The sequence below is a fragment of the Nelumbo lutea genome, chromosome 4 (assembly GCF_056320005.1).
Source record: "Nelumbo lutea isolate HS-2025 chromosome 4, American lotus-T2T, whole genome shotgun sequence".
NCBI classification, from domain to species: Eukaryota; Viridiplantae; Streptophyta; class Magnoliopsida; order Proteales; family Nelumbonaceae; genus Nelumbo; species Nelumbo lutea.
Genome location: NC_142687.1, coordinates 59,560,929 through 59,585,951, shown reverse-complemented (window position 1 = coordinate 59,585,951; position 25,023 = coordinate 59,560,929). Strand labels below are relative to the sequence as shown.

The 25,023-nt window shown below is 38.3% G+C and overlaps 1 protein-coding gene across 1 annotated transcript; it reads left to right on the top strand.

The window, feature by feature from the left end:
- The first annotated feature begins 222 nt into the window (after positions 1-222).
- LOC148860806 (protein PHOX1-like) lies at positions 223-23,309 on the top strand. Its single transcript, XM_088986557.1, has 3 exons — positions 223-3,129; positions 3,227-3,483; positions 22,861-23,309. Exons 1-2 carry the CDS (start codon positions 1,194-1,196, stop codon positions 3,373-3,375), a joined length of 2,085 nt encoding a protein of 694 aa, XP_088842683.1. The 5' UTR covers positions 223-1,193; the 3' UTR covers positions 3,376-3,483; positions 22,861-23,309.
- The last annotated feature ends 1,714 nt before the right edge of the window (positions 23,310-25,023 follow it).

The following is a 25,023-nucleotide window of genomic DNA, read 5'->3' as shown; positions in this document are numbered from 1 at the left end:
TCGCTTACAAATTTTAGGGTTTGACCTGTCCACCCATCATAAGTCATAACTACGTGAGGCCCCACATAAAAGGTCCAATCTAGTTGTCCTCGTGCTTGCATGATCTGGAACTGCCCAACTACAGATGGTTTGTGGGACCCACAGAAATCATGTCCTTCACTCCTTCCCACTTTCCCATAGTCTTGTCTACTATGTATGGATGTTGAGGAATATTCGATACTCCAGGCTCCCTAGAATTTGAAAAAGAAGTCAAAATCCCAACAACCATTGACTTCCACAGCCCTAACCCCACACCTTATTGATTCTAATCCTAGGGTGGGAGGGCAAGGTAATCCAACGGATTCTTCTGACAAGTGACTACAGAGCGTGTGATGTGGTGGCACTCTATCGTCAGATTGAAATCTTCCCTCTCCTCTCTCTTGAGTTCTCAGCGTCGCGTCTGAGAGAGAGGAGAGGGAGGGGAGAAAGGTCAAGGGCTGATGGCGTCGATGCCATTCTCCCTAAATAATAAGGTCCCAAGCCAAGAAGCTTGGATTGCCGATTTCGTTTCACGGAAATGGAGGGACCCACAAGGAATTTTACTACAGGCAATTAAACACACAAAAAGGGCGCGGCTACAAGCAGAACAAGAATGGTAGGTCTTCATTCCATTTCTGTAGCAACCCAAGACTCGATTGAGGGTCTGTGTAGAATCTCGTCCGAATCTGGAGTTGCTCTGGTTGGAAGCTCGTTGAGGACAATTCATCACCCTGATAAGTTTCCTGATCCGATATAGTGATTTTTTTTGTGAAGAAAAGTAGGATTTTTTTATTTTTGAATGTTTGTTAACTGTTGAATTTGGATTCGGTTCTCTTTGGATTTGTGGGTAGGGATTCTGATCCGGAGAGGATTGAAAAGTGGGGATTTTTTATTTGAATCTGGGGTTTTGGATTTTTTTTGCGTTTTTTGTTATTATAGATATTGGGCTTTAAAGGTGAAATTCAGGGTGTTGAAGGTTTTCTTTTGGAGCAAAAAGGAATTTGGGTTTTCTGGTTTCGGATTGATTGTTTTGCAAAGAAGTTAGGCCCAAGAAAAAGAGAGGCCGATCTCCTTTGGTTGATTGTGTTGGATCGATACAGTTGTGCAAGGGTTTGGTTTGGAAGTGAAACTAAGGTTGTGGGCTTTATATTGTTTTTGTTGTTTCTGTGTTTGCAATGGGGAAGCCCGTTGGGAAGAAAAAGAATCAGGTAGGAGGGAAATCTGGGGGTGCAAATGTAAAGCATGACAAATCAGGGGAACCGAACCCAAAAACCTTTGACAAAGACACAGATGTCTTCATTGCAATGTCTCAGGAATTGAAGGATGAGGGGAATAAGTTGTTTCAGAAGAGGGATCCTGAAGGAGCCATGCTCAAGTATGAGAAGGCCCTCAAGTTGCTTCCTAGAAACCATATAGATGTTGCCTATCTTCGGAGTAACATGGCTGCTTGCTATATGCAGATGGGTCTTGGAGAGTACCCTAGGGCGATCAATGAGTGCAATTTGGCTCTTGAAGTGTCCCCCAAGTACAGTAAAGCTCTCTTGAGAAGAGCAAAATGTTATGAGTCTCTGAATAGGCTGGACTTGGCCTTCAGAGATGTTAGGACTGTTCTGAACACAGAGCCAAATAACCTTGCAGCATTAGAAACTTATGAAAGAGTGAAAAGTATGCTTGAGATAAAAGGTGTCAAGGTGGAAGATACAGATATTACCTTGTCTCCTGAATGCACTGACCCTCCTAGTGGTTCACCTCCATCCAGACTAGCAAAAGAGAAAAGGAAAAAGAAGAGCAGCAAGATTGAAGAGAAGAAAGCAGAAGATAAGGTGGTTGTGGAGGAGAAGGTTAGTAATCCTGAAAAGGAAGAAAAAGAAGCTAAAAGGACTGTCAAATTGGTTTTTGGAGAGGACATAAGATGGGCAAATGTACCAGTTAACTGCACCATTCTGCAGATGAGAGAGGTAATCCAAAATCGATTTCTGAGCTTAAATGCTGTCCTTATAAAATACAAAGATAAAGAAGGTGATTTGGTTACAATCACCACTACAGAAGAGCTTAGGTGGGCAGAAACATCAGCTGAACCACAGGGGTCTCTCAGGCTGTACATTGTAGAAGTTAATCCTGAGATGGAGCCATTACTTGATGGTGTAAAGTATGTTCCTGTTGTTCATGAGATTGAGAAAAACGAACAGAGCATCATAGAGAATGGAAATGCAGGACAAAGTGGGGAAATCAGAGAAGGATCCTCTTATATTGATGACTGGATATTCCAATTTGCTCTGTTGTTTAAGAACCATGTTGGGTTCACTTCAGATGAATACTTGGATCTTCATGAGCTTGGGATGAAGCTCTATTCAGAAGCTTTGGAAGACACTCTTACAAGCGAAGAAGCACAAGATGTCTTCAACATTGCAGCAGAGAAGTTCCAGGAGATGTCTGCTCTAGCCTTGTTTAATTGGGGAAATGTTCACATGTCTAGAGCAAGGAAGAGGGTGTTCTTCACTGAAGATGCTTCAATAGAATCTGTGCTTGCCCAGGTAAAAGATGCATATGACTGGGCGCAAAAGGAGTATTTGAAAGCGGGAAAGAGATATGAAGAATCTCTAAAGATCAAACCAGACTTCTACGAGGGTTTTCTTGGACTTGCTCAGCAGCAGTTTGAGCAAGCAAAACTTTCTTGGTACTATGCAATTGGGAATAAAGTTGATTTGAATGCATGGCCTTCTTCGGAGGTTATAGAGCTTTACAACAATTCTGAGGAGAACATGGAGAAGGGAATCCAGATGTGGGAGCAGACAGAGGTAAAGCGTCTGACTGAATATTCAAAAACAAACAAGCTTAAAGAGAAACTGCAGAAAGAAGGGTTGGATGGACTGTTTAAAGACATATCAGCAGAAGAAGCTGCAGAGCAGTCTGCAAACATGAGATCTCAGATACATCTTCTGTGGGGCACCATGCTGTATGAGCGATCTCTTGTAGAATTCAAACTAGGGCTGCCTGGTTGGGAAGAGTGTTTGGAGGTTGCAGTTGAAAAATTTGAACTTGCAGGAGCTTCTTCAACTGATATTGCTGTTATGATAAAGAACCATTGTTCTAATCAAACTGCATCACAAGGTAAAACAAGAATACCCGCTGGAAGACAAATGTCCCATACCTTGACATTTATTTAAAAAGTTAGTCTATTTTTTGACATTTTGTTTTCTAATTACAGGTTTAGGCTTCAAAATTGATGAGATAGTACAAGCATGGAATGAGATGTATGATGCTAAAAGATGGCAGAGTAACATTCCATCTTTCCGATTAGAACCATTATTTCGACGGAAGGTTTCAAAACTTCATCATGTCTTGGAGAATTCATGAGGTGTACACCCTTGACTTATCAAGGTTAGGATCTAAAATGAATTCTGCAAAACACTGGAAAATACAGATTCATTCTCCATTGCTCAGAAGCTGCACTGGTGGATTTAGGTAAAATTCATTTTGCCCATATTTTCTTCTTAAATAGACTATATCTTAGCTATCACCACTAGTGATTTTGGGGAAGCTAGTCTAAAACGCTATCATCCATGGTGTAGCACAGATCCATGTTTTTATTTTCATAGTAAGTGAAAAATTCATTAAAAACAAAAAAAAAAAGAGAATACAAGGATTGGTGATTAGAAATTGTCGAGAAGAAGAAAAATTCTCACTCGTTACCCCACCCTACAAAACCAATAAATTGTAATCCAACTTATATACCTATCCATACCCCAATACAAGAAACCCAACTTTCCAAATACAAAATTTTCACTCATTACCGGACTTCCTTTGTCCTTTGTGCAACCGGAAAGTTGAATATTCAAGTCATCTCTTTATTAACTGCAAGTTCTTGACATGAGTTAGGCAGCATTTTCTTAGGGCCATTAATCTGAGTTGGTGCTGGCCAGAGTCATTCTCTTCTGGTTCTAGCTGGATGGAGTGTCCCCAGCATATCTAAAGAAGAAGGGAAACAAGTGTGGTCTGTCATTCCATCTACAGTGTTATGAGTTATCTGGTTGGAAAGAAACAGTAGGGTTTTTGAGCAAAAGGCTAAAACTGAGGTTGGGGTTATTAACTTCATAATAGAAGAGCTTAGGAGCTGGTTATCTCTTTCCGATGTTTGTAGAAATGTTTATAGTTCTGGTTCTTTTTGGAGGGTGGACTTTTTTGGGGAGGTCTAGTTCTGGTCACGCTTGTACAGACTCATTCTACAGGACCTTATACTTTTGAATCTAATACAATATTTAACATTACCTCTTCGATATATATATATATATATATATATATATATATATATATATATATATACCCTGATCTACATGTCTGCAAACAGCCTATTATTTATCAGTGATCCTTCAAATCGCCTACTTAACAACCTTCCATATTAAAGCATCATATAAACATTTCCACTGTTTTTTTGTCAGTAACACAAATTTTATTAATACTTCAAAAGAAAAAGGGTTACAACAAGAGGTTGTTAAATGTACACTTCCTTTACATCAAAAGAATCCCACCATCCTATTACAATTGAGCCCAATACATATGATTTCTATGTACTAGTAGAAAATGGCAGAAAAAATAAAATTGCAGAGAAAAGGGAAGAAGAAAAGAGTTTGAGAGAGAAGAAAGAGAAAGATGAGAGAAAAGGAAGAGAAGTCAACAATTCTGGTCGCCCTCTCCCATTAGCTTTACCCTTGATAGGGCGACTACTGTTAACAATTTAAAAAATAAAACTAACTACTGTTTAGGGACCTCTAACTAATGGACTGTGGTCCCAACATGCTAACTAAACAAAATACAAACAAATAACAGAAAAATCCTCAACAGTACTCTTACTTATCTAATCTATCCGCTAAACCATTAGTGGATCTTCTTACCCATCTTACCTGGATGTTCATAAATTTTGACAACATTTTGAACTGCTTGAGATCATTTCTATATTGCCAAATCACCCACTCCTTTCTTCAACCACTCGATTACTATCTTTGGATCCCCTTCCACAATCAACCTTGCAGTTCTCATCTCCTTAGCTTTTTGTACCCGAAAAACAGAAGTCATTAATTCTGCCTTAACTGAATCACCCTGTCCAATTGGTCCTGAAAACAGTCCGCATATGTTTCCACCCTTATCCTGGATCACTCCTTCAGTTCCTTAAGGTCCTGGGTTGCCCAAACTACTTCCATTAAAAAAAAAAGTTTAATTTCATCCATCCTCCATTTGGAGGTGACCAAACCTCAAGGATTTTTTGCTTCCTAGAGGAGTTAGCTTTGACCCCAAACTTCTGAAGAATTCTTCCACTGTAAAATTTGAAAAAAAAAAAAAAAATTCAAAGTCTTCATCTAGTGTGCTACCCTTACTGTAACAATCTTAATAATTGCCTGTTTATTCTTTCTTTTTCCTAAAAAAATTCTTGAGGTCCTCGGCTCCCAAATTGTCCAAATTATCGCTGCCCTTGTGCATCCCCATAAAATTCTGCCTCTTTTCTCAGTGCTCCTCTGGAAGGACGGGCAGAAGAAGTAGTGGCCACGAGAGAAGAAAAAAGGGATTTACAAGTAATTAAACACCAGTAGAAGGACTAAGGGACTATACCCGACTATCATTCACAAATTCTTCAAAGTCTAAGTTATCCAAAATATTTAACAGGCAGGATACTGAAGACATCTTAGACTCTCTAAGGTTCCTCACTAGCCTTAAGATCCAGTTCAACCCAGGGGAAGCTCCCCAACCCAACATCTTCCTAATATCTAATTTTATTACTAGAAGTCAAATCTTACCTGACATGCTCAAGAAATTAGGGAGAATACCATGCACTTCTTTCCACATTGCAATTAGATTAGCTCTGCACAAAATAATAGCATCACATCCATTCCTTGAAAGGCCATGAATACTTGAAATCACTTAATTTTTTTTTTTTGATTAATGAAAAGATCAAGAGGTTAAATCATTACAGGCTACCCATGGAGAGGCATGATCTGTTACCTCTCCTAAAAACAGAAAAAGAGTATGACATCAAACTAAAACAAAAGGTTACAGAGCTGCCCAAAATAATTGTTCCCTTGAGGCCCCTTGCTTACCTAACCAATCTGCTAAGGTATTTACTGTTCTGCCCACCCAATGTGAGGTAATATTCATGCTCCTTGAAAACCAATTAACTTTCCTCAAAAGGTCCCTGTAGCACTATATAACTGAGCCTGGATTTGTCAACCATCCCACAACAACTCTGGAGTCTCCTTCAATTACCATATTCTGAGCTCCTAGTTGGTCTGCAACCTGAATACCTTGTACAGCGCTAATAACTCAGCTCTGTTAGAGTCTTCTATTCCCACAGGGCCTGAGGACAAAGCAAAAATGTTGTTGTCCTTATCTCTTAGCACTCCTCCTATCCCCGAAGGACCTGGATTGCCTTGGCTACTACCGTCAAAATTCAGTTTTACCCAACCTTTTCAGGAGGCACCCATACTGCCGGTATCCTGTCCTTCCTGGTATGACTGTTAGCCAAACTATCCAGTTCCTTCAAATATCGTCAAAAGAAAAGGTGTGAAAGGAGTCCAGAGTTCTCAACCAATGGATTGCCCTATTCAAAATGCATTCCTTTACAGCCTAAATGACCTGGGATACTTGAAATCACTTAATGCCACAACCACTTACCTAAGAAAGCCAAGTTTTTCAAGTTGACGTTTCTCAAACCCAACCTACCCTTCTCCTTCCTTTTGACCATTGCTTCTCTCACCTTGCTAAATGATCCTTTTTCTTATCTCCCAGTTCCCAAAGGAAATCCCTCATCAAGTTCTCCACTCTTTTTGCAACTGCTTGAGGCATCCTGAAGACAAACATGAAATAAATAGGGAGGTTAGCCAATGTGGATTTTGTCAAAGTGATTCTCCTACCCAAAGAGATAGAGTTCCTTTTCCACCCAACCAATCTTTTCTCTATTCTTGCACCACCAGGCTCCACAAACTAGTAGATCTCAGGTTACCACCTAGAGGTAACCCTTAATATTTTGAGGGCCATTCCCCTCTCTCATGCCTCAAACTCTCAATCATGGAGCTTAATTTTGCTACTTCAACGTTTATATTAACTACCACACTCTTGCTCCACAATTAACTTTTAGATTAGACATTCTTATGAAGAGACTCACCACCAATTCCAAATTTCAAATCCATCTCTATTCTCTCCATCACAAAAAATCAATGTCATCCACAAATTGAAGATGGGCGGCCATCACTATATCCCTCCCCACCATCCATCCTTTATATAATTGCAAGTAACTAGCCCTGGATATCAACCTGTTCAGAACCTCTACCACTTAAGTGAAGAGGAAAGGGGAAAGGGGGTCACCTTGTCTAAGACCTCTAATGACTTCAGAAAAATCTATCACCATCTCATTTACAACCATTGAAAAATGGCTAATTTGTAAGCAACCCTTGATCCATTTAGACCACAATTCTCCCAAACCACAATTTCTCATAGTGTTAATTAATAATTTCCAATCCACAAAGATCATAAGTTTTCTCCAAGTCCAACTTAATTGCCACTCCCTTTTTCCTAGATCTCTTTTGAGCCTCTATATATTCATTCACGATAAGAATTTGATCCACAATTTGCCTGTATTGAATAAAAGTCCCTTGGTATTGAGATATAATTGAAGGAAGCACTTTCTTTATCCTTAGAGACAACACTTGAACAATTATTTTATAAATGCTAGTAACCAAGCTAATGGGTTTGAAATTCTTTGGATGGCTAACATTAAACTTTTTTGGTACCAAGGTAATAAAAGTGGAATTCATTCCAGAATTAATTATTCCCCTCATATAAAACTTTCTAAGCACTTTGATCAAGTCCACCTTGATGATAGAAACTGAACATTATGCCTGTTTACCATTGGGTTAAGGTGATTGGTGGGGTTGCTGGTGGTGATGGTGGCATGGAGAAGCATGCAAACCATTTGGTATCGAGAGACAAGAGGCTCCTTGTTGGTTGCCCATTCCTCAATAGGGACCCCAGTGTCCTAAGGCAATTTCTAGTTAGGTTGGACTCAGTTCTCTCTGCTAGCATTGTCTAGTAGTAGCAGGAGGAGCTAGCCATGTCCCTCAGGTTTTGTAGAGGCCTTGGGGCTTCTACAACTTCACTCATCAAAGGTCTGGCTTTTGGGTCCCAGCTAAGACAACGATGAGCCAGCTATGCAGCTTTGTCTGCATTGTAAAACCCTTTCTTCTTACCAAGATGAGGTTGTGCCCATTCCACCAAGTTATTCTCCTCATTTGGTTGGTTCTTATCCATGGATCTTTGACCAGTCAACATTTCTAGTAAAACCACCCCAAAAATGTATACATTGCTCTTAAATGTTAGATGCCCCGTCATCACATACTCTAGTGATGCATAGCCATATTCCCATTACTCAAGTAGAAACATGAGTCTTATCTCCTTCAGGACCATTTTTGGTTAGTCCAAAGTCAGTGAGCTTTGCATTATATCCTAGAATGACGAGACGGAGGATTCATGTAGCTGACCCCATATAGTTGGGATAAGGCTTGGATGATGATGATGAACCAATGGATAGTTTTATGCACCCTTTAAACATTTACCAATACTAACATCTCTCTCTTTCATTGAATCATCTCCATTTTTAAATTTTGAAATCCCTTTGCTGACATTACCATCCTTAGCATTCACCAGTCCATACTCCATGATCCCTCTGCAGTCTGCATCCCAAGTCAAGACCCAATTTTACCAATAGGAACTTTGTAACAAGCCTTATAACTAAATCAACTACCATCGTCCATGTCTACAGTATCGTCCAAATTATCAGTCCCTTCTTGGCTGCTCTCCCAGTTGATAATTTCCAAAATGGGATACTAATGGTTGAAAAGATAAATGGAAATACTATTTATACAGCCTAAACAGAAAGGGAGATCCTAAGCAGGTTTAATGAGTAATTTATATTCATGTAAGAAATGAGTTACCTGGCAACTATAATTAATAACTGGTGGCCATAAATAATAACTTTATAAAGAATACAAATGTCAAAAGTTGGGTGCTCAATGAAAAAAGTGGAACAACATTTGTTTTCAAGAAGGGGATAGGCAATATGCGACCAAAAATTAATTGTGTCTTGTTTTAAATTATTGAGATAGACCTAGGAAAGCAACCACTGGATGACAGTAATACAAGAAAATAACAGCTATGTTTCACCTTTTCATCAGTGCTGAGTGTTTTAGCTTTTAAATATTTAATCTTGTTATTCTTACATGTTCTTTTGTTTGACCTCTCGGTAGCCTTTGCCTTATTTTGTTTTTTATTACATGAGCTAGAAGACAAGTGTTTTCAGTTTGTGTTTTAGAAAGTGAAAATTTGCTTTTCTGTTTCAGTATTAATATTCTTGTGATATTTAAAGTAAAATTTACAACTTCAATTTTCCATTCAATATTTGTCCACTCCACTTTTGCATGGTACAGTTGGCTTGTTCTCCTTTTCGAGTTAAACTCCAATAATGAGCGTGGCCATAAACCAGCATCTATGCCCATCTTATTTGCAGCTTGCATGTGGTAACCTGTTTATCCTGGTTGCCCTGTTAACTTGAGTATGATATGCAGTAAGCATTCAGATAACATTGATCCTCCCAGTTGTCTACGTTCCATCATTCCTAACCTTTTTTCTGATCTACCAGATTGTATTTTAGAGTTCTTCAGTTCTCATTTTTTTCCCTTCAGCATTTTGCTTTCCATTCTGTTGATATTTTTCTGTCATTCATTTTACTATTTTTAAGATTCATTACGAGAAATATAAAAAAGCAAGAAACAATGACAAATAAAATTGGAAGAAGACTACACAAAAGTCTCCTTTTGTTATCTAGAGTCATGGACATTATAGATGAATCAGCATCTCCGGAGCAGCACATATGCAGCAAAAATTAATAACTTCCATTTTCTTGAAAAGAAGCATTAAGTAGGATGTTTTCTACCACAGAATATCCACTACTTCTGGCCTCTTAGGATTTATGTGGTAAAATAGGATATTTTAATTGAAGTTCTGAAACTTAGACATTGTGGAATTTTGAGGGATGAGTGCGTTTCCTTGCTTAAAGTGATTTTTGACTGATACATGGATGGATTCATGGATACAGTTATGAGTGTTTTGTTTGGAAGTAAATACTAAGATTTTGGGCCCTGCATTCTGCTACTAGTTGTATTTTGTAATTGTAAGGAGGAAAACTGTTTCAAAGAATAAGAACAGGTTGGAGGGAAACCTGGTGATATAAACATGAAACAAAACAAATCAAGATGAAAACTGCTGCTCGGTGATGGAAAAATGATAGGGAAAAACAAAGAACAGATAAAGCTCACTTTCCTAACAGTATGTGTGTTCTATTTTTTTTAAGTAAATTTGGTAGATTTCTTTTACTAATTGATATTAGCATTTTTTTTTATTTCACTTTCTCTTGTATGCACTTCAGTACTTTTTTTGTTTGTGTTATATATATATATATATATATATATATATATATATATATATATATATATCTGTGTGTGTATCTTGATGCCTTTGAATCCATCTTGATCAAGTTGCATAAGATGATTGTAAGTTGTAACCTGCTTGGTCTGGTCAGTGATTTGAAATTTACCTCATTGACTTCAATATGACAGGCAGTAGGCTTCAGTAAAAGATTTGGTTAAAATTTTCCTTATCCCTTTTGAGTACTTATATTATGTCCTCTGTTGATATCAATCTATCAATTAGTTTGCATAACACTAAGAAATTAATGGAAGTTAATAGATAAAATATCTAGACACCCCTACATGAACTTCCATTTGGTTTCTGTAGTCCTCTGTAGTTGAGATGATCCAACACCTGACATAGGATAGGTGAAACAGAAAATATACAACAAAAGCATTATATAGGACACATATTGCCAAAGAATATCCATTACTTTGTTCATTGTAAAATAAGTTGCACCTTGCACCCTTGAAGTCAATACTTCTATCCAACCTATAAAAGCAAACTAGTAATTTACCTATATAGCTGTAACTTTTCTTTTTTAAATAATATAAGCAGTTCTTGTTGTATTGGGTAATCTTAGTCTCATTGCAAGGTGGACTATTTAGGATTTTTTGGTTGTAAAAGATAAAAGAATATTATTTAGAAATAACATGATAAGATTGGAATGCATTGTTATTGTTAGAATTAGTCGATAGGGGTATACTTATCATTTTTTACTTTTATTTTCTCTCCTATTTCAGTTTTACTTGTTCGGGTTCATTGTTGTAATTTCAGCTGTTAATGAATAGTAATACATACTGGGTCAACATTAAGGGGAGTCTAGTTTGACTTCTCTTGACTGCTCTCCCTTTTCTTCTTCTCTCTTTGCTTCTTATGCTTCTCTTCTCTTCTCTCTTTCTCCCGCTCTTTTTCTTTCTTTCTCTTTTGTGCCCTAGGAATAGAGAACTGTGGTTATTCATGTTTCAGTCCAAGGAAGCCACAGAAGAGGTTTTGAAAAGGGAGCAGGAAAAGGAGAGGGCCATAGACCTCAGGTTGGGCTGGTGGTTCCCGGCAGTTGGAGAGCTAAAGAAAGGAAGAGCGAGTTACACGAATTGGATTGGAGTTGCAGGGATACCCCTCCATGCATGGAGCATACTTACTTTGAAAAAGTGGGTGCAGCATGCAGCAGATTCCTTAAGTTCAACGACTGCAATAGAACGTGGGAAAAGATGGACTTAGCGGATTCTGGTTGAGGTCGAGAATCCAACAGAGGTTCCTAAGAAGCTGACTCTGGAATTTGCAGGGGAGGAGTATGAGCTGAGACTGTTGGTAGAAGGGGTTGATGAGTCTTTTCGTAAAGAGGAGAGAACACACCAAAAGTACAGAGAGAAGGGGAGGCCGGAGGGAGAGATAGGGTACTCAGAAGCTCAGGGGAGCGCAGAGGCGAAAACAGGGGAAAGGTAGGAGACAGGAAGGGAACCAAAGAATCGGGTGAGGGAGGAGGGAGACACTGAGAGGGAGCCGAAAAGATGAGTGGGGGCAGGGGCGGAGCCAAGGGGGGACCCAGGGGAGCCATGGCCCCCCCTATGGTCCAGAAATGTCCACACATAGTACATTTTTTCATGCTAGTTTCTTCCCTCCCCCCACTTTCCACCCAATGGTTGGCCCCCCCATGGCCCATCCATAAGTTTGGTCCCCCTTATAAAAAATTCCTGTCTCCGCCCGAGTGGGGGAGGAGGTTGATGCTGATTCAGATTCAAGCTCATATGGGAAGACACACATGGGCAAAGGGGCGGTCAGAAACGCCGCAGAGGGGGGACAAGTGGACAAGATGGAGGTGGACCCGATTCTTGAATGGGAATCTTGAGTGGGGCAAGGGAAGAAGGGGAGAGAGGGACCAGTTACAGATGGTTGTGTCAATCAAGAAGGAGAAAGGGCAACCGCTTTAGCATGTTTTTGGTGGAGTGTAAAAGAAGAGGAGGGAGCAAAAAAAAGCCAGAATTTGAGGGGTCTTACGGGAACTTCCCTTTCGTCTTCGAGGAAGGGAGAACAGGTTTCAACAGACTCTCAAAGCAGGAAGCGGAAACTGTCCAACAGTGAAGGTTGGATCTGGGTCGTTATGAGATACTAAGGGGATGAGAAGATTGGGGTTTGGGAGGGAGGGAAAGAAACTGAAGCTCCTTCAGACAGACACAGACGAGAGTGAAGAGGGAGAGATCTCAGCAGCACCAGGAAGAAAGAAGTCTCTAGTGAATGACAATCATGCTCCAGAGACAATCGTAACAAAGGTTACAACTGTTTCTGGAGTAAGGGAAGAAGAAGTTGGGGTGGAGACAGTAGACAGGCAAAGAGTGGAGGCGGCCATAACTTCGAACGACAAAGCTCCGCCTTTGGTAGAGATCGAGGCAGTTACAGGCAGATTTGGAGATGTTTTTAGTCGGAAGGAGGTGAGTGGGCTCAACGAGGAAGGCCTATCCCCCAGTTCTTTCCCTTGTCGTTCTTCTCCCCTGGAGCATCTTCGGTCTCTGCCCCACCTCTGTTTTGGAGTAATACTGGGGCTGTTTCCGATGGGGTAGGGAACACTGTATCCGTGTCAGGGAGCAGGAAGTCTGGTACAAAAAGAAAAAGGGGTGGGGGGTGGAGGAAACAAGTAGAGTCTATAATAGGAAGGAAAAAACATAGAAGCTTGGGGAAAGGAAGCAAGGGAAGGAGGGAGATGGAGTAGAGGACCTGAGGGACGAGGCAGAAAACGATCAGGAAGAAAAAGAGAAGGTGGTAGAGAGGAAGAAGACATCAATGGGTATCGAAGAGCTAGCAGAAAGACAGATAGATGTAGGTAAAGCCTTGGGCCAGTACGAGAGGTCTAGAAGGGAGAAACAAGAAGGAAGAGATAACGGGGGAACTGCTGAAGAATGCAGGGCTGACGGAAGAGGAATAGAAGGGTAGAGAGAGGGGGAGTGGGGAACTGTGGAAATGAAGCTTCTATCTTGGAATGTAAGGGGTCTAAGAGATGGGAAGAAGAGAGAGTTGATCAAGAATCTTCTTTGAAAACACAATCCAGATGCTGTTTTGTTGCAAGAAACAAAATTGGAATCTTTTGATTTAGGGTTAAAAAATGAGATATGGGGGTCAGGTAGAGGAGAATGGGCTGAGGTGGATGTAGTGGGTTTGTCAGGGGGTATGGTGGTAGTGTGGAACATATGGAAGGAAAGAATCAGGAGGATTTTCAAAGACAAGGTTTGTAACATGGAGAAGATGGTTGAGTGTGTAGGCAGATCAGTGGTTGAATGGGTGTTGATTCTCCCTGAATTCAGTCAATTAAACGAGGATTTTGGGAGTGGGTTAGGAGAAGTCCTGGGATATCAAATATGTAATGCAGAGCCTGTTTTCTAGTTTGTTAGATGGCTCTTTTGTTTTGTTTGGTTTTCTTTATTCTCGGGTTCTGTCTTATCACCCTCTTTTTGTAGTGACGGGATCTGCTCCTCACAAATGGGTGCCTCACAGGCACATCCACCATGCATTGGGAACACCTCCCATGAATAATAACCAATAAGTACAGGAGATGTTCCCAATGCATGATAGGATGTGCGTGTGAGGTGCCAGGTGTGAGGAGCAGATTCGGTCTCCTTTTTGTAACTTCTTTTCTTTTAATAAAATTCTCGTTATTTACTTATCAAAAAGGAACAGAGAACACTCTATTCAGTGTAAGAAGGAAAAGGAACATAAAAGGACTGATCGCCCCTTAGGAAAAAAGGGCTTAATGCCTTGTGTTACAGTAGTTTGTGAGTTGGTGGTTGTTTTCTAAGCTCCCTCTACTCGGTAGTTCGAAGAGGGGTAGTTTGTGATATTGTGAACGGTGCTATGGTTAATACCAAATGTGTGGTGATACTGGTGGCCTATGGTGTGGTGATAACTTGGTGGTAAGTTTGTGGAGCTTCCCTAGTGTTCCAAGTTCTCAGATTTCTTAATCCCCTCCCCTTCTCTATTTGGGTATGGGTGTAACTTGGCCTTTTGCGGAAATGTTAGGGATTCTCAGTTGGATTTGGTATCAAACCTTGTGCAATTGCTTGATGGGGTCTTTCTAGATGAGAGCAAACAAGATTGTAGAATCTGGTCCTCTCCCCGTCCAGTGCTTTCTGCTGTGCTTCCTTCTTTAAAGTTCTGGTATCCTCTGATTCTGTTCACTATTCCTTTCCAGTTAAAGAAGTGTGGTGTTGTCCTATCCCTCCTAAAGTGAGTGCATTCTGTTGGGAAGTCTTTCATAGTGCAATTAACACATGCAATGTGTTACAGAGAAAGAGACCTGGGATGTCTGTCCCCGAATTGGTGCTATCTGTGTGAGTCAAATGGTGAGCTTGCCTATCATATGCTGATTTCTTGTCTTTATGCTAACTGTGTTTGGGAGTGGTTTTCTCTCTTTTTGGATGCGGGTGGAATACCCTAGAAAGTTTGGACAAGTTTGATGCTTCTACTTTCAGATGGCCAGGAAAGAGGGGTAGGATATTGTGGAGATGCACAAGGGCAGCTGTGCTCTGGTCCCTGTGGGAGGAAAGAAATTTGAGGATATTTGAAGAAAAAGGAGAAAAGAAGCATTGATAGATGGAATTACAGCCAAAGTGGTTTTCTGGATTAAATCCTTGAAACTCTTCTCTGATTTTACATATAATGATCTGATAAGGATATAGAGAACTATTGCAGCACTGCCCTCTTCTAAGAAGAAAACTATAAGGGAATGGACTTCCCCGTAAAGTGGGACTGTTAAAATGAATTTCAATGGAAGCAGCTTTGGTAACCTAGGCCCATCTGGTATAGGAGGGGTGTTCAGAAATGAAACGAGGAAAGTGGTCGGAATGTTTTCAGGTCCATGTGGAAAGGGGGATTCGATTACAGCTGAACTGACAACAGCGGTATTTGGATTGCAGAAGGCAATGGAGATCGAAGTGGGGAATCTCTGTCTCAATGGAATTATGTTTTTGACATGTTAGATGAAATTAGGTTATTGGGATCCAAGCCAATGGAAACTCCTATGGATTTCAATGTAAAGATAGTCAAAGGGAGCTATTAGAAGACCCTACAAGATATAGAAGACTAGTAGGCAAGCTGATCTATCTCACTATCACTAGGCCGAGTATCTCCTTTAGTGTTAGAGTCCTCCGTCAATTTATGAGGGTGTTTAAGTATCTAATTCTCCTAGTCGTGGGTTGCTGTATAAGAAAAGGGGAGATTTGTCCCTAGAAGGGTTTTTAGATGCAAATTGGGCAGGGTTTCTAATGGATAGGAGGTCTACTACAGGTTACTATACCTTCTTGTGTGGGAACCTTGTCATTTTGAAGTGCAACAAGCAGAGTGCAATTGCTAGGAATAGTGCTGATGCTGAATAGAGCAATGGCCCATGCTACCTGTGAATTGGTTTGGCTGAAGCATCTTCTTCAAGATATAAACATCTTAGTTCATCAACCCATTAAGTTGTTCTGTGACAATCAAGTTGCAATGCAAATTGCCTCCAACCCAGTGTTTCATGAAAGAACTATCATATTGAAGTTGATTGCCATTTTGTGAAAGAGGAAGTGACAAGTGGAGATATTATTATTCCTTATCTAAAGTCAGAAGACCAACTTGTCAACACTCTCGACTGAACAGAGAAAAGAACAAGAACAATTTTTGAGGTGTCAAGAATAAATTGACCCCCACCTCAAAGAGTCTCTTATATATTAAAAGATATATTCAATTACAAGAATGCCCAGATAGGGATGAAAGAGAAAAAAAAAGAATAAGATACATAAGTAATATACATTAGGGACTATACTAATAAGATACATCAAGTCATAGAGTCTCCACACTCCCCTTCAAACCGATGCCTAGACATAAGCATCAGTTTGTCTATAAGAAAGAGATGCCGAACTCTAGTAATAGCTTTGGTGAAGATATCGGCAATCTGCATGTCTGAGGCTACATGAGGAACCGATATAGACCCAATAGTGAAAAGGTCTTGGATAAACCGATAAAGTGGCAGCCCACCTCAATGTGCTTGGTCCTCTCATGGAAGATAGGGTTAGATGCAATCTTGATAGCACTTGTATTGTCTGTATAGAGAGGACTAATATCTTGTCAGGTTGTTAAAGCTATTTGGGTATGGTTTACTTCTCTGTTTGGATGCAGGTGGATCCCCTCTTTGAATGTTCCTAGCTTATTTACCTCCATGCCTAATTGGCCAACTAAAAGGGTTAAGATCATGTGGAGGTGTGGTAGAGCTGCACTTTGTTGGACAGTGTGGGAGGAGAGGAATTCAAGGATTTTCTCAAATAAAGAGAGAAGTGTGGAAGAAATCATGGAGATCATCCACATTAGGATGGTACAATGGTTGAGAACTTTGGAACTGTTCAAAGTGTTCTCAGTTGATGAGCTGTTAAGGAATTGGAAGGAGATTGTAGATTCAGGCTTAAGTAGAAAGAGTTTGAAAGCTTGCTGGACTCCTCCACCTCTTGGGTTCACCAAACTGAACTTTAATGGCAGTAGCATAGGTAACCCAGGGCCTTCTGGAATTGGTGGTGTGATAAGGGATGAAACAGGGAACTTGTTATCCATGTACTCAGTACTCTAGGCCGATTGGGGTGCGAGACTCATTGAGGGCTGAGATTTTAGGAGCTATTGAAGGGATACAAAGGGTCAAGGAAATGAATATTAAAAAGGTGCTTATAGAAGGTGAATCTGAAACTGTGGTGAAATGGCTAAAAGAGGACAGTGCTATGATGTGGAAATACAACAATGAAAAGAGGAAGTTTAAGTGGCTAAAAATTCAATGTGCATGGATAAAGAGAAGTACAAATGCATTGGCTAACGGTCTAGCTAGGCAAGGGGTAAACTGAGATTATTTTGGGCTGTTTTGTAATCACTGCATGGTCAGAAAGTTTCTTGGGTAGCTGGAGTCAAGACTTTTTGGCTCCCTCCCTTTGTAATCCTGATTTTATATCATTAATAAAATTTCACTGTTATTGATAAAAAAAAAAAGGAATAGGAGTAGGAAGTTGAATGCCAAGATCCATAGAGAGAGATCGTAACCAAACAATCTCACTACAAACAAAAGACATGGCCCTATACTCTGCTTCAATGGAAGACTTGGAGACTATTTGTTGTTTCTTACACTTCCAAGAGATGAGTGAATCACCCATAAAGGCACACCACCCAGAAGTGGACCTACGAGTGTCAGGACAACCAACCCAATTTGCATCTTCATATGCTCTCAACTGAATAGGAGACGAAGAGGAGAACAGTCCCTGAGAAGCTGTGCTTCTAACATATCAAATGATGCGATGAACAATAGTGATATGAGGCTGATGAGGAGCAGAAACAAATTGACTAACAACCTGAACAACATGAGAAATATCAGGCCGAGTCATAGTGAGATAAATGAGGGACCCCACAAGCTAGTGGTACAATGTAGCATCGAGAAGTAATGGACCTCCAGATTTAGATAGCTTATGACTTAGCTTCATAGGTGTATCAACATGCTTCTCATCATTAAGACCAGCAAGTTTAACAAGGTTAGAGGCATATTTCAGCTAACAAACAAAATACCCTGATCACTATGATGAACTTCCAATCCTAGGAAATAGGTGAGAGGGCCCAAGTCCTTCATGTAAAAGGAATTCTGAAGTTACAATTTCAATTCACAAATACCCTCAACATCATTCACAATCAACATGTCATCAACATAGAGCAGGAAAATGGTAATGCCTTGAGGTTGTTGCCTAACAAAGAGAGTGATTAGAAGTAACTCTGGCTATATCCAGCAACAACATCATCTCGTAAGTGTTCAAACCATGCCCGTGGAGCTTGTTTTAGACCATATAGAGATTTTTTGAGGTGACATACTAAAGAAGTATCACTGCAATATCTAGGAGGAGGCTTCATGTAGACCGTTTACTTCAACTAACCATGGAGAAAGGCATTCTTCACATCAAGCTAGCATATGGTCTAAGATTAAGCATCAAACAATGCTAAAAGAACATGGACTATGGTGATCTTTGCAACAGGAGCAAAGGTTTCTCAGTAGTCGATACTATACTCTTGACTATATCCTTGGGAAACTAAACTTGCTTTGTATCAATCAAGAGATCCATAAGATTTCAGCTTAATGTTATAAACCCAATGACTCCCAACAATAGATGCATCTGGAGGAGCAGACACAAGGTCCCAAGTGTCATTCTCATGTAAAGCATGAATCTCTGCATCCATGGCTTCCTTCCAATGAGGGCTACTACTGGCTTCCTGGTAGGAGTGAGGAATATCTGTGGAAGATAGGACATCAGACAAAGAGCTATGGTTTAAAGGAAAACCATAGCAGTCAGGAGGTCTAGATATGAATAGAACGACGAAGAGGAACAGAAGTATGAGTATCTGGAATCAAGGTTTAAAATGTCGATGTCAATGGAAATGTCACTTACCAAAATATAGGACATATGTCGGAAATGTTGGAAATGTCAAGGGGAAATATTGTAAAAATTAGAGACATTGTGGAAATATTATGAAGTATGTGGAAATATGCAATGATATTTTGTAAAATGATAAAAGAAGCATTAATATATATTTCTAGACTATTATCTTATTCCCAACCATTATATAAAGCTAAGAAACTAAGATCAATAACAAATTAGTAAATGACGATTTACTGATTTATTATGCATCTTGATGTTTTTACAAGGTTATTTGATATTTTCTTTTCTTATTTTTAATTCTGATTTATTATAAATTCTAATATATTTATTTCACACTAGTAAATAAAAATACATTTATTCTGATTTTTTAAATATTAAAGTTATAATACATTATGTTTTATTATAAATTTAATAAACTGATTCTCCTTTTTGTAGTATTAAGATTATGATAAATTCTGATTTCTTATAAAACTTAATGAATTTATTATGATTTTTAATACTAAAGTGTAAACTTATAAATAATAAATTATGATTTAGTATAAAATTTAATAAATTTATTCTTTTTTTTTATATTAATGTAGAATATGATTTATTATAAAATTTAATAAACATTTTCTGATTATAATAAATATTTTAAAAAATACTAACTAGTTAATATTTTATTACTTGAAAAATGTTTTATGGTTTATATTATGAAGTAATTAATTTATTCCTTTGTTTTTATATTTTGTTAATTATTTTTATAAATATTTTATTTGAAATATTAAATAGAAATTATTAATGGAATAATTTATATTAATATACTATATTATAATAATATAATATACTAATATATTATATTATTAATGTACATTAGTCGACATTATCAACATCCTATCGACATAATAGGAAAAACTTTCTTTTTTGGTTATTTGGACCAATTTGGTCGACATTTCCGAAATATAGGAAATGTTGACCGATATAATGTAATTTTTATATTACCATCCATTTTCATGTTGGCGAGCCTTGACATCGACATATGTCAGGCAACATTAGCGACATTTCGCGACATTTGAAACCATGTCTGGAATAGAGGTATCACTTACAGGAGCAGTGGTAAGATGATGATCTGAACCGGGAGGAAGGAGAGTTGCAGGCACAGTGACTGGAGCACGTAACCACTTGCGAGAGAAGACAAGAAGATCCTTCTCAGTAGAAGGAGGTGGAGCATCCTATGAATAAAAGTTTGGCAAAACGGAAATATGCGGCGTAGACAGTCTAGCAACTGACAAAAAAGGAAATGTGCTCAAGGAAAACAACATTACGTGATATAAGAATGCGATGAATAGAGAGATTATAACAAAGAAATCCTTTGTGGTCAAGACTGTAACCCATAAAGGCACACATGACAAACTGTGCAGACAATTTAGAATGTTCACAATAGGGAAGATGAACAAAACGCACACATCCAAAAACATGAAACATAGATAAGTCTGGAGAATGACCAAACAACTTTTGAAAGGGATACATATTACCAAGAATAGAGGAAAGAATATAGTTGATAAAAAACACAATTGTATTGGCTACCTCTACCCAAAAAGGTGGAGTATGGGACTCTTGCAATAATGTCCTCACAACACTAAGGATATGTCCATTCTTGTGCTCGGCCACACCATTCTACTGAGGAGTATCTAGACAATTTCGTTGCACTTGTTTTTCATGATTCTTCAAATAGGATAAAGTCTCCATCAGTGTATTCTCCCCCTGAATCCGAATAGAAAACACGCACTTGTGATTAAAACTAAACTCGTACCATAGCATAGAACAACTTAAATGTTGGGAACACCTCTGACTTGTGGTAGAGAAAGTATATCCACGTGTACATGGTACATTCGTCAATGAACGACACAAATTATTTGTATCCAAGTCAAGAAGTGACGGATGTAGTCCAGACATCACTATGTATAAGCTCAAAGGGAGAGGTAGCATGCTCAGACATGTGAGGAAAAGGTAAAGTACGACTCTTACTTAAACAGCAGGAAACACAAGATGTATCAAAGGTCTGCAAGGAAGGAACTCTATTCTTAATAAGACTTGAATCAAACAAAAATTATAATTTCTCAGCATGTATATGACCCAAACGTTTATGCCATAAGTCCCAAACATTATTTCTATGACTCAGAAAGGAACTACTAGTGGAAGAACTGAAATAAGCTTATGATGCTACTGTTTGTGACTTCTCGAACTCCAATGCAAACAGACGGCCCAACCTACGCCCCTTCCCTTTCACCATCCCAGTGTTCCGGTCCTAAATCAAACATCCATCATGAGAAAAGAACAAGAATAATTTTCCGCCACAAGTGTGTATATTACCACTTATGTGGTATCAGAGTAGGGTTTCTAGTGTGGAGATTTGTCCCTAGAAGGGTGTTTAAGATACATTAGAGCGTAATGGTATCAGAGCAAGGTTTCTGCTCTATTCTAATACCATGTTCTTATGAGGGTGTTTAAGTATCTAAAGGGTTCTCCTAGTCGTGGGTTGCTGTAAGAAAAGGGGAGATTTGTCCCTTGAAGGGTTTTTAGATGCAAATTGGGCAGGGTTTCTAATGGATAGGAGGTCTACTACAGGTTACTATACCTTCTTGTGTGGGAACCTTGTCATTTGGAAGAGCAAGAAGCAAAGTGCGGTTTCTAGGAATAGTGCTGATGCTGAATACAGAGCAATGGCCCATGCTACCTATGAGTTGGTTTGGCTGAAACATCTTCTTCAAGAAATAAGCATCTTAGTTCGTCAGCCCATTAAGTTGTTTTGTGACAATCAAGCTGCAATGCAAATTGCCTCCAACCCAGTGTTTCATGAAAGAACTAATCATATTGAAGTTGATTGTCATTTTGTGAAAGAGGAAGTGACAAGTGGAGATATTATTATTCCTTATGTTAAGTCAGAAGACCAACTGGCTAATATCTTTTACCAAAAGTTTGGGTCATCCAAGGATGCATTATATTTCTAACAAGCTGGAACTTTATTACATATATGCTCCAGCTTGAGGGGGAGTGTTAGAATTAGTCAATAGGGGTATACTTGTCATTTTCTAGTTTTATTTTCTATCCTATATCAGTTTTACTTGTTCGGGGGCATTGTTATAATTTCAGCTGTCAATGATTAGTAGTAATACATACTGGTTGACAGTGAGGTGAGTCTAGTTTGACGTTTCTTGACTGTTCTCCCTTTTCTTCTCTCTTTGCTTCCTATCCTTCTCTTCTCTCTTCTTCCCTCTCTTTTTCTTTCATCTTTTTAGGTCAGCACAGTAACATTCATTCTCTCTAGGTTTTGTGCAAGTATTTTAAGAACATATTTTTTTTATATTAGTCAATAGATAATTGAGGATTTAATGCAAGTTAAGAATTCATTATTTGATACTTGGTTGTAGTTTTGGAAAAGGTACACTTGGAACAGGTGCATAGTTCTCATCTGCTTTTCTTTTTAATTTATGGAAATTTGTTAACTTGGAATCTGAATGCTTCAACGCCATTGATCATATTCTTGATTTCCTTGCATGAAGTTGATTTTGGATGCCCCTAATAAATTAGTCATTCTCACCTCTTGCATTGAGAAGCCAGAACATTTCTTGATTACTATTCAGTATTTCATGTCCTTTGGTGCTCCATATATTCTTAATCCTTGTTTAGAATCTCTCTCAGCATTATTTTGCTTCTTTCTTTGATGTTCTTCAACAGTTAAAATCTATATTGCTGATCATAAAAATTTCTAATTTATACCATTGCACACCCATCCATTTTGGGACTAAAGGATAACAATCAGTTATTCTTGATTTTGTTCCATTTGAAGTTTTATCCTTGTTATCTAAACTAGAATGTCAACTTCATCTTGGGAAGTATTTCCTTGGTAAGATATTTTTGTGTTTACTGCCTGCAGGTTTGTGTGCTACGTGGGTTGCATATTTTTGTACTTACCAAAGGAGATAAAGAAGCGTGGGTCTTCTGTTTGGCAGTAGAGTTTTCTGTGTTGAGCTGAGGAATTGTTATTTGAATTATTTTATATTCCGTAAGGATCATATAAAGAATTTTCTTTTGCTGGTTTCTGCATCTACCTTAGTTTCATACAGAGTTTCAAACAGTAGGTAAAGATTGGTTTTTAGTTCTTCCAGAGTCTTTGGGGGTTTCTTTGTATTTTTTTATTTATTATAATATCTGATGGGTTTTGACCTATTTAATGGTCTATGGTTCTTTTCTTTTTGTACTTTTTTTTTTCCATTTTTGACAGAGTTTTTATTATCTATTCAGAAGAAAGAAAAGATTGGATTGTATTTGTTTTTAAAACAATACTTGCATTGATATATGGCTTGTTCAATGGGTTTTGACCTATTTAATGGTCTATGATTCTTTTCTTTTTGTACTTTTTTTTCCATTTTTGACAGGTTTTTATTATCTATTCAGAAGAAAGAAAAGATTGGATTGTATTTGTTTTTAAAACAATACTTGCATTGATATATGGCTTGTTCAACAGTTTGATCCCCCCCCCCCCCCCTCTCATCTTTTTTCTGGGACCCGTTGCAACAATGCATTGAGCGAAGGCCATGTTGGAGGCGCTTGTTCTTATGATTACGTTTGGATGATGATGGTTCACAGAAATTTTATACCTGTTATAGTGTTACTAGATCCAGAGGAAAAAAAACAACAAAGGACAACCACTTCTCCCAACGGTTAACACCATCTGCAAAAGTGGATCCCATGTTCATTCGGTTGGTTCAGTTCGGTTTAGAAATGGAACATAACTGAAACGAACCGAATCGAACTGCATTAGGCTTTAAAACTGAATTGAATTGAAAACGGTTCAGTTTGGTTTTAAATTGGTTAATTATGTTTATTAAAATATAAATGTATGCTATGCTTATATTAATATTTACTATTAAACTATATATACTAATATAAATATATTTATTTGTTTTGGTTAATTCGGTTGAAATCTTTTCTCAAACCTAACCTAAAATGCAAAAAGTGGTATTTTAAAAATTACCAAAACAAAAACCAAATAAACAGAACCAAATTGACTTAAACCAAATCTGAACATCCCTAGTAGTGTGTGTGTGTGTCGTGCGTGCATATAATAGATAAATAGATAGATAGGTATATGTATCTATGTATGTATATGAGTAATAGCCTTTCTTGTAGATCTGCCTAACCTTCATATAAGCTTTAATTTCTGCACAAAGTGGTTGATCACAACCCACTTATCACGCTTTAGCAAAATAGGCTTCAAATCTTGAGAATAATGTGTTTGGTTTGATAAAAATGAAGAGAGAAACGTAAAGTTGAGGGAAAGTTGAAGTATTTTTCAGAAGATCCTTGTGAGCTTCCCCTCAACTTTCTGCTGCTTATTTTCTATCAACCTAAACACAGCCTAAAGGACCTAATGAGTTTGGTGTGATAGAAATAAATAGAGAAGCAGAAAGTTGAGGGAAAGTTCTTTGAAGTATTTACCAAACACCAAATCAAGCTTTTTTAGCTGCTTTTCGGGATAAGTGCTTATCCCAATAAGCACTCCCAAACATTGCAAAACTTTTATGGCTTGGCTCTAAAGGGTGATGATCTTGTAGGAGAAAGGAAGTATTTTCTCTAGCGTACAAGAAGGCAGTTTTTGACATTGCTAGTTTGGTTCAATCTACTTGTAGGAGTAAGAAGGTTTTTCTTTTGTTGTTACACATTTCTGTTTGTATTTAAAAAAGCATGTTTAAATCTTTTTTGTAAAATAAAAGAGAAGTTTCAGTTCATTTTGAATAATTTTTCTTAATAATAATAATTTGTGGACTTACCCCCAACTTTCTTTCCACCATTTCACATTATTTCTCATTTTCTCTCTACTTGCAACTCCAATTGTTATTTTTTTAAAAGATCCACACACTCTTAAACCTCCCAATCAAATAGTGTTCTTCTGAATTTTTTATTCCCAATCAAGATACATAGTCTTCGATACAATTCACAAAATTTGCCAATGCCCAACCAATTATCTTCCCAAAACCATATATTTGCTTCATCCCCAACTTTGAAAGAGAACTTAAAAATGCTAACCAAAAATTCA